Raw genomic sequence first — 13,826 nt, forward strand, 5'->3', positions numbered from 1 at the left:
AGTCAAAAATTCAAGTTGCTTCTGTTCTCACTCTTGTCAGGCTTGACTCGGTTAAACAACCAAGTGCCGATAACAATCGTACTACGTACAAGGAATCATATGGCATTTTACAGCCTGCTCGATAGTTGTTCGATCGTTCTCGTTGCAAGTGGATGGTATTTTTTGTCTCCATCGTTTCATGTTTGTTCACTAACGTGAAGATAATCTTTCCATTTACTTTGATATTACTGGCAGAGAACTGCTACTACTACGCTACGACTATGCGGTAAGGACACGAATATTCAAAGGAACATTGAGAAACTGAAAATTGAATTTTCTTCTATAAAACTATTCACCTTTATTGCCGTTAAACTTTTAAACAGTGTTTTATTTAACTTCGTTAGAAAGTATAACTTTCTTCTACATTGCATTTTCTATATCTATTTATTTCTTGTTACAGATAAGGCAACGAATATCGTGCCAGAAAATTCGACTTGACCAACATCGTCATCGTCACGATCAATCCAGTGAAAAAAATACATCAGATATCATCGGATCAAACTAGCGTTCACGATGAATTTCGTTTATGCGTTATTCTTTTTAGCTTTTTCTCTTCTCGTATATATTTTCTATAGAAATCGAAAGGTACGTCGTTTGCCACCCGGTCCGTGGCAACTTCCGATCGTTGGTTATCTCCCATGGATCGACGGAGGAAAACCGCATGAAACTTTGACAAAATTAGCCAGAGTTTACGGACCTGTGTGCGGATTTCGTATGGGTTCCGTTTATACTGTTTTATTGTCAGATCCCCAACTGATACGGCAGGCTTTCGCGAAAGATGCATTCGCTGGCAGAGCTCCTTTGTATCTTACACATGGAATTATGCAAGGATACGGTAAGATTAACTCTATTAGCTCTCATACTTACCTGATTACCATTTCCAGTACTTGCTTACATCTCTCGCAGTGTCTAATCTTCATACCTACCTTCGCATCTATTCCTTTTATCTCGCTTTCTTTATAAGTCTTCTTCGCATCTATTCCTTTTATCTCGCTTTCTTTATAAGTCTTCTTCGCATATAATAATACAAGAATACGATACTCTTATTTATGCTATATATGCTCTTATTTATATTAAATTTATTTTCAACAGCATATATAAAGAAAAACGAATATAGCATTGATATTAGTACTTTTCATTATTATTAGTACTTTTCATCGTCTAACACGCGAAACGCATCGCGAAACGTATCGCGAATTATAATATGCGATGCAAATCGAATCAAGATTTAAAAAGAACGGAAGATTAGAAAAATAGGTGGCTGGTTTTTACGATAATTATCCTAATCTTACCCTATCCGAGTTGAACGGTAACGCGTATTTACAAATCTCTATGCCAACTATAGCTCGCTATTAAGAAAATGCCTACGTTGATTTTTCGAATAACAACAAGAAAAGGGCCAACTTGATAAAGCATGATAAATAGTAATAAAAACGAATGTCCAAGTTATATATGTTAGAATAGAAGAATTGTGAATAGAATTGTTGAATAGAATAGTAAGCTTTTCCGATCGTTGCTTCCAAGTCTATTTACTTGTCGTTACTTTGCGCAGGTCTAGTTTGCGCCGAAGGAGAACGATGGAAGGAGCAAAGGAAATTCGTTAGTAACTGTTTACGAAACTTTGGAATGGTAAAGCACGAAGGGCCACGACGAGAGAGGATGGAGAAACGAATATCGGAAGCGGCGGACGAATGTGTATCGGTATACGTTGTTTCAATCTGAATTAGAATATTGGTCAATTGTAATCTTTACTGGAACTGCATTCGGATTCGATTCGCATTCGATTCGCATTCGACTCGCATTCGACTCGCATTCCACTCGCATTCGATTCGATGCTTTAGCATGATACGTCATACGTCATACGTCATACGTCGTCATACATCATACGGAGAACTTTCGATACCATTTTGTTTACCCGTGTACGATAGGTACTGAAAGAACGTGCGGCAAATGAACCGATCGATCCATTAAACACGCTTCATCACTGTATGGGTAATTTCGTTAATAGCATCGTGTTTGGAAAAACGTACGAAGAGGAAGAAGAAGTTTGGAAATGGTTGAGACATTTGCAGGAAGAGGGAGTGAAAGAAATTGGCGTGGCTGGTCCCCTCAACTTTTTACCCTTTCTCAGGTACATTCATCCACGAATAATATTTATTACTACGAATATACTATAACCGGTTTCATAACCAAACGATAGAAATACTGACGAATGCTGCAATAAAGTTATACTATCGAACATGCACTAGAACAGCAAACGTGCCTATATACAATGATAATATGGGAGTGTAGAATATATAGATGGGAGTATAGATTGTATATTTAAAACTTTGGATCACGATAGAACTTTTTATCAAAGATCTGATAAAAAGGAAATCAAAATTTCGAAGCTATGAAATTTACTTGTTAGATTTTTACCTTGGTACGGACGTACGATACGGACTATCGTCGATGGAAAGGAGAAAACGCACCAGGTGTATCGTGGAATACTCAGTGAACACCGAGCGCGAATCTCAAAAATGCCGGAAAGTAAAAATAAAATCGAAAGCTTTTTGGCGGCATTCGACGAACAAATGAGAATGAGAAACGCTACGGAATCTGGCCATTTCACGGAACCACAACTTTACCATTTATTAGCGGACCTTTTTGGTGCCGGAACTGATACAACCCTGACTACCCTTCGTTGGTTTCTCTTATTCATGGCTGCTTATCCTACGGAACAGGTAAATATACCTGCTGGAAACGTTATTCGTTCTACCATTACGATTCTTTCCCAACCAACTCTTTTAATAGCAACTCTTTTTAATACGCGATACGATGCATAAAAAAATGAATCGTTGATAATTCTCGATGATAATTCGTAGGAAAAAGTACAGGCAGAAATGGATCGATATCTGCAAGAAGGAAATGAACCTACTTTGAATGACAGAACCGGCATGCCTCGGCTCGAAGCTGCTTTGGCCGAAGTGCAAAGGCTGAGGAGCGTTACTCCGCTTGGCATTCCTCATGGAACGTTAGAGGTATACCATATGTAAATAAGTATGTATTTCTATCTGCAGTAAATCTCAAGTAAATATATACGGCTCGAACGAAAAAGAGCCAAAGAACGATTTTACAGTCATCGCATTATTTTCGAAGGAAAATTTTCTTTTTCTCCAGGATTCGCGTATCGGTGATTACGATGTGCCACGCGGTACCATGATCGTGCCTATGCAATGGGCTGTCCATACCGATCCAGCTTACTGGAAAGAACCCCTCGAATTTCGACCCGATAGATTCCTGACCGATGATGGAACTTTCTTTAAACCGGAATCGTTTCTTCCATTCCAAGCTGGTAATTTTATCTTTTCTTTTTCTTTCTTTCTGCACATTTTCTTCCTGCGATCAAACATAACGGCCACATCAAAACGTCCGTTTCTTCCGTTTCCTTTCAAATCGTTATATCATTCCGTTATATCGTATATCGTTCTATTCAAAGGAAAACGTGTCTGCGTCGGAGAGGAACTCGCTAGGATGATACTGTTCTTGTTTGCCGGAAGGATATTGCGTGCATTCGTTATATCCGTTCCATCAAACGAAACCGTCGATCTGGAAGGTGAATGCGGTATCACACTCGTACCGAAGCCCCATCGCTTAGCGTTCGCTACGCGACGGATTATTATTCATAATCGGTAACAGACCATTTCCTCTTTCCCTTTTCTTACCTTTCTCCACTGGATTATTGGCTTATTCGCCAGTACCCACGATTACTAATATCCAACTGTTACGAGTATTTTTTCATCGAAATAAATACCTTTGACAACTCGTATACCCCGCTTCGACTATCGATCATTTAGTAATGGTTTCTCCTTTCCTCTCTCTTACCCCTCCATGTCTCTCTCTTCTTCTCTCCATTTTCCTCTCTTTCTCACCTCTTTCTTACCTATTTCTCACCTATTTCTCACCTACTTCTTACCTATTTCTTACCTATTTCTTACCTATTTTTTGCCATTTACTCGTGTTTTATGTATCTTTTCTTGTTTAAATACATGCCTGTTTTACGCCGTCCGTCAGCCCTCGGACCTTAGCTTCCTACCCTCGTTCCTTGATTTTTCCTCCCACGGCCATGTACTTGAATTTGTGAAACATACGATCAAATCCTCATGACACGAACGTATCAGAGTCCTTTACATTCCTTTATCCCTTCCTTCCTCGCATGGCGGACCGACATTTCGAGCGTACTAAGATAGGAAAATACCGAATAAATGTCCAAGTAAGGATAGCGAAAATAAGGGAGGGTAATAATCTATCGAATCCAATAGGTTAGTAAATAAAAAAACGGGGAATGTAATTTTTCAATTACAAAGAATCAAGAATATAATCCTGATAATCGAGCAAGATTCGTTTTTGTGGATAAGTAACGATGCGAGAATTCGTCGAATAACCACGTCCACTGATTTCCGTTAAATAAACACAAAACACTGATTTATTTCGCGAATGCAAAAAAAAAGAAAGAATAGAAAGAAAGGAGAAAAGAGGAGACATGCGTTATTAATCAGAATTACAAGTTAAATGAAACGAGAAGTAACATGTTTAATGATCGATTAACATCAAGTAACACAGATTCGCGATCGGCGGATGAACACAATGCGATGCGCCGTAATTCGAACATGTCACGCTTAAATTTCTTACCGGTGAATACAAACGAACCATCGACGCGCTGTTTCCTACGCGGCGTCCAAGCTCGGTATAGCAAATGGAATGTAAAGGAAACGTAAAGGGAACGTAAAGGGGGACGTAAAGCGAGGAAAGAAATGAGAAATGAAGACGGTTCTACAACATAAAGAAATGAAGAAGTCGCGTCGATGGTTCGTCGGCTTTCGCCTGACACGTAACAAAAATATCTTTGGAAATGATTTTACGATCGCGATATCACAGGGATCTCGTGGGTCCCATGTCCTAAATTCGAAATTCACAGCCTTAATCTCTTTGCCCGCACCGAACGGATCGAGTTCTATGCCGGTCTTGAATTCTGAAACGCCACGTAACTATATACAACACCGTGGTGTCGCAAGAATCTCTCGTTCTAACTTTCACGAAAATCACTGTTCTAGGTCAATAGCCGCGTCCATCTGACTCGCAGCCCTCTGCGATCTAATCCGTTCGAACGGTTAGCCGCGTGAAAACTTTCGAACGATAAGGGAAAATACAAACACGCATGCGCACACTCATAGCGTATTTCCTATGCGATTACAGTTTTTCACCAACTCGTTTCACGAACACCCCAAAATTCTTATTCTATCACTACATCCCACTATCGCTATAATCGATATTGCCATTATTGTCGTTGCTATCTTCGCTACTGTCATCGCTAACATTACTAACATTATCAACATACTACTACATTTACAACCGTTGCTGCCATTGCCGCTAGCTTATTACTAATACCGTTATTAACAATTATTCCTTTCGCCATCTTCTCTATCTACAAGTCTTTTGTCTCTTTTTGCCTCTGAGACTGCGTCAAGACAACAAATCCAATAACGCCAAGATTCGTCATTATTAAACCGTTTTCATAAATCGTCTTCGACATCAATCCAACTATCGAAATATCGAAAGACATGCAATCACGTTTCAAATCATTCAACCTTAAACATACGTTTTGTCCCGACATACATCTTCTAGGTAACACTAATGACTAAATGCGAATAAATAAGCAGCGAAAGAGCTTTGTTTCGACGCGTCGGCCAGTAAACGCAAGGCAACCGGACAAACGAAAATCGTGAAAAGTCAATGTCACGTGTAACGAGTTTCACGATAGTAAACGCTTTTGTTAAAGGATTAAAGGAATCTCAACGGGATCTCAAAATCGATGAATTTCATCTCGAAGATCGATTCAACGCCGAGAATAATCTTACGAGATTGGTTAAGCACGAACAAGGTCGGTGGATCGAGTCGGATAGAATCGGATCGGGTCGGTCTCGTTAGGAACGATTACCGTGTGTGTGTGTGTGTGTGTGTGTGTGTGTGTGTAAGAGAGAGAGGAGCATTGAGGAAAACGGCAATCTCAGTGACTGCCGATATTTCGCAGTATGGCACCAGAGGAAATCATATCGTTATTCGCATCTTCGATGAGGTCCAGATTTCTTGGTAATAAGCAAACGTCGAAAGGGTCAGGCGTGACGGTCACACCGGCATTACCACGCAAACTCGGCAAGGACGAACCCTGTGGCGATCGCAACTCAAATGTGTGCATCAACGAACTAAAGAACAAGAATAATTCCATACGTGCCAACACATCGCCGAGACACATACGTCTGCCAACACCGAAAGGCATAAAGTATTCCGGTTTCTGGACTTTACCTTCGGCCGAGAGAAACCGACTCGGCCGAAACTCCTCGGGCTCCTCCCAAAGTTCTGGATCCATATGTACAGCGTGTAGCAATGGCACCACTTGCGATCCAGCTGGTATCGTGTAACCGTGTAACGTCACATCTCTGAAACATTTCCACGACTTTCAATCATACCAGTCTCTTCTTTCTTCTCTCTCTCTCTCACTCTCACTCTCTCTCTCTCTCTCTCTCTCTCTCTCTCTCTCTCTCTCTCTCTCTCTCTCTCTCTCTCTCTACTCTCCCTCTCTCTCCCTCTCTTTCTCTTTTCCTTCCGCCTCGCCTATCCACGCTTCGTGCGCCTCAATGCGTTAAACGTCTCGTCTCGTCTTTATTCCTTTCACTTCTGCCATTGACCGTTTCTCCACTTTTGCCTCGCTAGCCTTTACTTCTTACGATAATATAACGCATGATCGTTAAAGCGACCATTTTGATAATTAAACCGCGATACGTCGATTAGGAAAAAATGACAACGATATTTCTAATTACCTTGTAGTCGCGTGAGTGGTACCCAAAGGAACGATACTAGATCTTCTAAGAACTTCGAGTATCGTCGCTTCTGTTATCGGAAGAAAAGGGAGATCCTCTAGGGCAGGCATCCTCGATTTTCCTACCACCTGATCCAATTCTTCCTGTACAGCAGTTGCCGCATCCGGGTGATGTAGCATCAAGATCATGGCCCATTCCAGCGTGGTTTTCACCGTTTCCATGCCAGCAGAGAACAAATCGCCGAGTATTTGTTGCATTTGACGATCTACGATTAGTTAAGAAGACAAAAGGATAAATCGTTAGAGATAAATCATGACATGGAGAATCAATTGAGAAAGAAGAAACGAGAATCTCGATCATACATCGTATCGTCACCGTTGTCTTACCGTGATTCTTTCCTTCAAAGAGCATTTTAGCGCGACCTTCTCCCTTCGCTTTCTCGATCTCGAGCAAATACGCATCGACGAGATCTCGCACGGTGCTTTCATCGAACGTTGCTCGATGCTGATCGACTGCTTCTTGAAAAAAATCAGCCATTTCTGCACGATTTTCCGATATCTTGTTTCGAACCTTTTGCAAACAAGGCAAATAACGCATTACGGGAATAAAGTTGACAGCAGCCATACTGCCAAATAACTTGAAACCTTCCTCGATCAGGTCCATGAATCTTTTGAATCTATCGTCACCGTGTTGAAAACGAACTCCCATTATGATGGAACAAATAACATTGCTAATCGACATGCCAAGGGATGCGGAAACGTCCGTCGGTGTACCTTGTTCCGATGCTAATCCACGAAGAAACGTCTTCACTTCGCGCTAAAATCAAATATGATACATTCAACGTGCATTCTTTCCATTCCAATTCTCTCTCTCTCTCTCTCTCTCTCTCTCTCTCTCTCTCTACTAAAGCAACGAAGGGACGAATTTGTCGAGAAATCGCGCGATTATACCGTATAGCATAAGGAAAGAAGGAATACGTATGTACGTAGAGGAATAGAAAATGAGATTTTTCAATATATAGCGCTCACCATGATTCTCGATTCCATAATTTTCTTTCCACCGCCCATATAGGTCATGCCGAAGCCTCTGAGTTTATCGTGAAGAAATTTTCTTTGGTCTTTCCACATAGCACCTTCGGTGTTGATAATACCTACGAGAGAAAAACTTCTGAGCTACAAAAGCGAATGAAACTGACCAGCTCACTGAATAGGATTATCTCGAATAAACAAAACAGATTCAGCAGATTTTAATTCATATGGAACAAAATATAAATTCTTTACAAAATGTATACCAATTTTTCTATCGACAATCACGGAATCGAAAGAATCGGTGACGCGAAAAAATTGTTTTTAAAGTAGAGCGAATAAAACTTTTCGACAAAGAAAAGAAAAACGAAATGAGAGAGAGAAAGAGAGAGAAATGGAACGCGTGCATGCAGTAGCGAGAAAGTTGATAGGAAAAAGAGGAAAAGTATTAAAGGAAATGTAATGGGAAAGACAAAGTAAAATATCTGGAAAAGAGCAAATTCGAGATAAAGCTGGTTATCGGAAAGCGAGAATGACAAGCGTCACATGGTATACACTTACCGTATCCGCCGAGGATGTTGATGAACTCGGTATGCGGTCTGCCAGTAAACTCTTCCCGACGAAACGTGTCGCGAATTGTACGGTGATCGCTAAGAACAACCACCAGTTGCGTTCCTAGTCGTGCACTGAACATTGGACCATACTTTTTTGCCAGTTCTCCGTACTGGAGGTGAACGTCGCCTTTCAGAAATGGCAAATAACCAAACACGGGTACACCCCAAGGCCCTGGAGGCAGAGAGCGCACATACCTAAGCCATTGCAAGCACCTTGCTACCAATAATACACCTAGGAATACGAGAAATGTGTAAAGGACCTCGATTCTCGTACCACCCATTGCTTGCCAAGCCCAATGCTTCGCGTGTTCCACTAACATCGCGCGATTTCCACTAAGTACTCTGTCCTGTCAACTTTGATACGCCTTTCGTCCTTTCCTCCTATATCTCAAACTTCTCCTATCAATTTCCTTAATCCGAAATAAACTCGCGCTAGCTGCCCCTTAATCTTCATATACTATTATTATTCGCTTCCTTCGTACTGTGCTTTCCCCTTTCGGTTATGTCGTCCTATGTTGCACTTCCTTTTCGTAACTTTGATTTTCTCCACCTTCCCTTACTCTCCTTACTTTTTCTCTTTCTTCCTTCCTCGATTTCTTCTTACGCCTTAATCTTACGCACGATCTTCGTTGTTACTTCCTATTTTTTCCCTTTCTCCTTCCTTCTTTCGATTTTCTTTTCTTCTCCCTCTCGTGCCTTCGGATCGTTGCCTCTTTCTTGGTTTTCCAACCCTTTTTCTCTATCTACCTCTCCCTCCCTCACTCCCTCCCTCGCTCCTTTTCTCCCTCTCTGTCTGTCTGTCTGTCTGTCTGTCTCTCTCTCCCTCTCTCTCTCTCTCTCTCTCTCTCTCTCTCTCTCACACACACACACACACACACACACCCTCCCGCCCTCTCGCTCTTTCGATCTCTCTCTCTCTCTCTCTCTCTCTCTCTCTCTCTCTCTCTCTCTCTCTGCGTTTGCCTTATCCCTTTCGCTTTCTACGTTTCTCCCTTTATTCCTCCTTTTTTCGTTACGATACACGTACACACGATGCAACGAAAAACACGTTCAAGCTTCCCCTTAGCTGGTTTCGTATCGACGTGAACACAATTTTCCTACTCGAAACGATGCTTCCGAAATTCGCGGCTTTAAGTATCAAATCTGACCAGACTGGTGGGGCATACTCTGGAGGGGAATATATGCAATGGGAGGGGGTAAGGAGAGCGTTCGCTTGTGTGCGTTTGCGTTGCGTACGCGCGCGTGCGCGCGTGCACGCGTGTGTGCACGTGTGCGAGAGCGAAGAATCAAAGTGCTTTGTCAAACGGTAATCCTTGTAGCCGATTTAACGCGTTACGCAGTAATTGGGATAACGCGATGAAATTAGAGAAAAAAGAGACGAATGCGAGACGTAGCGTCGATAAGGTGACATCTAAGATGAACCTGGTTAGAAAAACCGCAAAATGTAACAGCAACAGGTTGAAACGGCAGGTAGAAAGAACGCATGCATATGCATACAGGTGGCAAACGCGCCCGTTTTTGCTTACGTATCAGGGGAAGAAACGTGGTAGGAGAATCAATGGAAGTAATGAACAACAGAGAAAGAGAAGGGGGTGGAGTGGGCGTGGGGTGGGATGGGAGCGAGAGAGCGAGTTAACCGATTATTTAACGAAGTAGTGGAATATGATACGAGAGAAAATAATCGGGGAATAGAAGAGTTAGGAAAAGAAGGTATAAAGGAAATAAGAGAGAGAAAGAGAAAGAGTGAAGGAAGAAAAAAAAGTCGGTCACAGCCGCAGCCGAATTCACCGGCGCTCGCTACTTGGTGAATCCTGCGAGCCACGGAAAGATTGAGTGTATACTAACATACACCTTCTTGTCCTTGCCCGTCTTATATAGTGACTCATCGAGTACCGGCCCCCCAGCGACTCTAAATGGCCCCCCGGATGCCTCTCAATTGCCCCCCGGCAGTCTCTGAATATGGTGGGGCAACGGTACAAAGAGGAGCAGAGACGAACGCAAAGGAGCGGAAGGAGTCGTGTAAGACCGCGGTCCGTTGAACGAGTTACTACGGTGACACGCGAAACTCGGTGGGGGTTGAACACGAGCTTTGCCGTCAGGGTAGGATATAGTAGACTAACTTCCGCCGAGGGTGCAAGGGCGGATTCGTTGTTCCACGGTCTCGTTGGACGGAGACCACGAGGTCTCCGATACCGCCACCACAGTAGCAAGAGGAAGGGGCATATGGGGTGGGGGCGGGGGTGGGGAGATTCAGGCCCCCTGCAGGGATTCGAAACCGTCACCCTAAGGTGGGGATTGCTATCACCAAACCCAACGGTGCCTTTCCGTTTTACTCGTAAAGGATCCGCTTCGGGTCAACCATTCATTCGATCTGTGCTTTGTAGCCTCTCTTTCTCTTCCTTCGACTATATACCTTTCGAACGAAAATTAACGATAGAGTTCACAGGCAAACAGTTCATACAAAACCGATGAATCGTTACAGTAAACCTGATAAACTTAATAAAGACGACGAACGTAATAAACGTAATAAACATAATAAACAGGCAAATAAGACAAGACATACTCTTTCGTTCGATGCGAGGCAATTTCTCTTCTCTTCTCTCTTCTCTCTCTCTCTCTCTCTCTCTCTCTCTCTCTCTCTCTGTGTTTTTCTTTCTCTCGCTGTCGCTCTCGCTCTCACTCTCTGTTTCTATTGGAAAATTGCATAGGAATATAATTTCGATGTTAGCGAACTGTATTAATTGTGACGAAATTATTCCAGCTACAAGTTTTTTTCTCTGTTCAAAGTATAGTAATAATACATATTTCCTTTTTCTGCAGACGCAAAGTTGTAACTGCAAATTTAAAAGCATTTTATAAAAAACGAGAGTAAAACGACCGTAAAACGAGAGATAAGACAAATGATCGTTTAAGCCGCGAAATTGTTTCTTTAGCGTTTAAACGAATCTCATTTTTCACAGTAACGCGTGTACCACGACACAGACGTGGTCACCGCTGAACAGTCGCGATTCTTCGACGGTTGGGTCATTGACCCAGTTCGTATTCTTTCTCGATAGCCATGTCCGGTTTTCACCAGGGACGATACCAGAAATATCCCTTTTGCCAACCAAGATATGCATGTTCTTTGGAGTAATATTCGTGAAAACAGAGGACAGGACGCGTTGTTTCTACCGCACGTGAATCCATACATCACAAGATGACTCAGGCGCCATCGAATAAACGATGAAAACTTTTACTAATCCTAACGTTCGAGGCATCGATTGCTTAACAACCATATCTTATTACCCTCCATTTGTTTCCTCATTTGTTTCGACATTCGCGCAATATCCTCGATAGCAAAACGATTGGAAAAACACAGCAAAGAACATAGAAATAGAAACCGTGCGTGCTACACGTTTGTCTGAAAGTCGACCGAATGTCGTTTATCCGCTATGTGTATGTACGTATGTCGCAGCTTCGAAGATTTCGATGTAACCCTTCGAAATAAATACTATATTTAAATGTCAGTTCTTTCGTCGATTTCCGTTGGAATAGTGGCGCGTAATAACACGTAACAGATATATCAACAGGATTGAATATCAACGAGATAGATTTCGCCACAATGCGCTTCATCACCGATGTACTTAAATTGTAGGACATTCGCACGACCGATTGTAATTTCTGTAAAAGAGCATTCAACGAAGATTCGGTCGCGTTTCGTCCACCATATGCCATTTGTATAGAAACGATAATGCAAAGACGACGAAGACGAATAACTACGAATTTCGATAGATGGTTAAAGAAAGACCGACGATGAAAGAAACACGAAGAAATAACAGAGATATTCGAACAAACTCTGTAGGCCAACTAAACGAAGAACAAGGAGGAAGAAAATGAAACGGGAATAAAGCAGGGCGAAAGGAAAATGATTCACCGATTAATACAGTAGACCAATGCGATAGATATTAATTCGTTGAAAGCAAAAAGCCTTACACGATCAACTGTTCGGGATATCGGGATATAGCAAATCGTTGCACGCGAGTCCCGAGATCGATGCTCGATCTTTAAAAACCTTTGTATGCTTCGTATGTGTTTCTTTGTCTGCTCGTTTCCTTTTATTTCTACCAATCGCATTATACCTTTATCACGATACACGTTGATTTTATTTCGGAAATTCGATCGAGAAACTGATCGATCTTCACCGTACGCTATAGATCTATAGAAATCAAGGGAGATAAAGATTTTTCGTAAATTTTTCACCTGTACGTTCCAACCGAGGATTAGAACCAACCGATTTGATATTTTCTTGGATACGCAAGTACCTCTTCGTTGAAACGTACCAAAGAAATATCTTCGTATTGCAGAAATAGACAGATATATAGAACGAGGAAAAGAAATAGACAAACGCGGAAGAAAAAGGGGGAAAATAAAAAAAAAATGAAAAAATGACTTAAAATCGCTATTTGATCTATTATAGTTAGATAAAGTTTAAAATATCGGCTCTCTCGATGTTCATCGGTCCCTGGACAACTTTCTTGCCTCTATCGCCCCCCGCCCCTTCCCGTTCCGCCAAAATTCCAAATTTTATGTCTCGGGACTCTCGTCGTATAGGTGTGTGTGTTGTGTGTTGTGTGCGTGTGCGTGTGCGTGTGCGTGTGTGTGTGTGCGCGCGTTTGTGTGACAGAGACAGCGACAGAAACAGAGACAGAGAAATTCATCGAAATCGATGAATTAAGGACTAAACTTTTAGATAGGAGAACAAGACAGGTGAAAAGGGGGCAACTAGTACGCTACCATATACCGGAGTCCTCGTACTACTATATAACTGTTACGGACCGTGAGCACGCGTGCACGCAAACGTGATCGATTCTTCGAATGTGTGTATACGGGAGAAACAACTTGCTCGCGTAATCAAGCCTGCAATTTCTGATTGTTTACATGCGAGGGCATTGCCCGGATGCCGTTTACCTTACATACATTCCAGGTGTTACCACTCCCTCCTTCGCCACCTCGCGATTCCAACCTCCTACCGCTTCCGAAGGAACCTACAACACGTATACGAACCTCGAACGTATCTCCATTCGCGCTCACGCTCCCACTCGCGAGCAACCCACGAGATACTATGCGATACGATGCGATTAGATGTACCAAAGTTCTCCGACGAATTTTCAACACGCGCGAATCGTATCGTGCGATTGGGAAAGCAAAACGGATTTGAGTTTGTTGGAATAAAAATGGAATAGGCTGAACAACGACCACTTTGGGATCCAGTTAACCCATCTAATTCTCACCGCCACATTTCTTTCACCATC

General features: G+C 42.2%; 2 protein-coding genes across 2 annotated transcripts; one reads left to right on the forward strand and one right to left on the reverse strand.

Moving 5' to 3' along the window:
* The first annotated feature begins 552 nt into the window (after positions 1 to 552).
* phtm (cytochrome P450 enzyme phantom) lies at positions 553 to 3,714 on the forward strand. The gene is made up of 7 exons (XM_017909139.1): positions 553 to 874; positions 1,592 to 1,740; positions 1,968 to 2,170; positions 2,450 to 2,762; positions 2,904 to 3,059; positions 3,199 to 3,373; positions 3,518 to 3,714. Exons 1-7 carry the CDS (start codon positions 553 to 555, stop codon positions 3,712 to 3,714), a joined length of 1,515 nt encoding a protein of 504 aa, XP_017764628.1.
* A 2,251-nt stretch (positions 3,715 to 5,965) lies between these two features.
* Cyp18a1 (Cytochrome P450 18a1) lies at positions 5,966 to 8,855 on the reverse strand. The gene is made up of 5 exons (XM_017909146.1): positions 8,483 to 8,855; positions 7,925 to 8,046; positions 7,283 to 7,712; positions 6,897 to 7,161; positions 5,966 to 6,515 (listed from the first exon to the last, which is right to left on the reverse strand). The coding sequence occupies exons 1-5, from the start codon at positions 8,853 to 8,855 to the stop codon at positions 6,086 to 6,088; spliced, it is 1,620 nt and encodes a 539-aa protein (XP_017764635.1). The 3' UTR covers positions 5,966 to 6,085.
* Between the last annotated feature and the right edge of the window lie 4,971 nt (positions 8,856 to 13,826).

This window comes from Eufriesea mexicana, unplaced genomic scaffold, assembly GCF_001483705.2.
Source record: "Eufriesea mexicana isolate 0111107269 unplaced genomic scaffold, ASM148370v2 scaffold15236, whole genome shotgun sequence".
Classification (NCBI taxonomy): domain Eukaryota; kingdom Metazoa; phylum Arthropoda; class Insecta; order Hymenoptera; family Apidae; genus Eufriesea; species Eufriesea mexicana.

Bases quoted from the DNA above. Each gene is read 5' to 3' on its own strand.
- phtm (XM_017909139.1), top strand. From the start codon at position 553: ATGAATTTCGTTTATGCGTTATTCTTTTTAGCTTTTTCTCTTCTCGTA. The intron at 1,741-1,967 runs GTATACGTTGTT...CGTGTACGATAG, and splicing joins CGGCGGACGAATGTGTATCG to GTACTGAAAGAACGTGCGGC. The intron at 2,171-2,449 runs GTACATTCATCC...TTTACTTGTTAG, and splicing joins AACTTTTTACCCTTTCTCAG to ATTTTTACCTTGGTACGGAC.
- Cyp18a1 (XM_017909146.1), bottom strand. From the start codon at position 8,855: ATGTTAGTGGAACACGCGAAGCATTGGGCTTGGCAAGCAATGGGTGGT. The intron at 7,713-7,924 runs GTGAGCGCTATA...ATTTGATTTTAG, and splicing joins TTATGGAATCGAGAATCATG to CGCGAAGTGAAGACGTTTCT. The intron at 7,162-7,282 runs GTAAGACAACGG...AACTAATCGTAG, and splicing joins CTTTGAAGGAAAGAATCACG to ATCGTCAAATGCAACAAATA.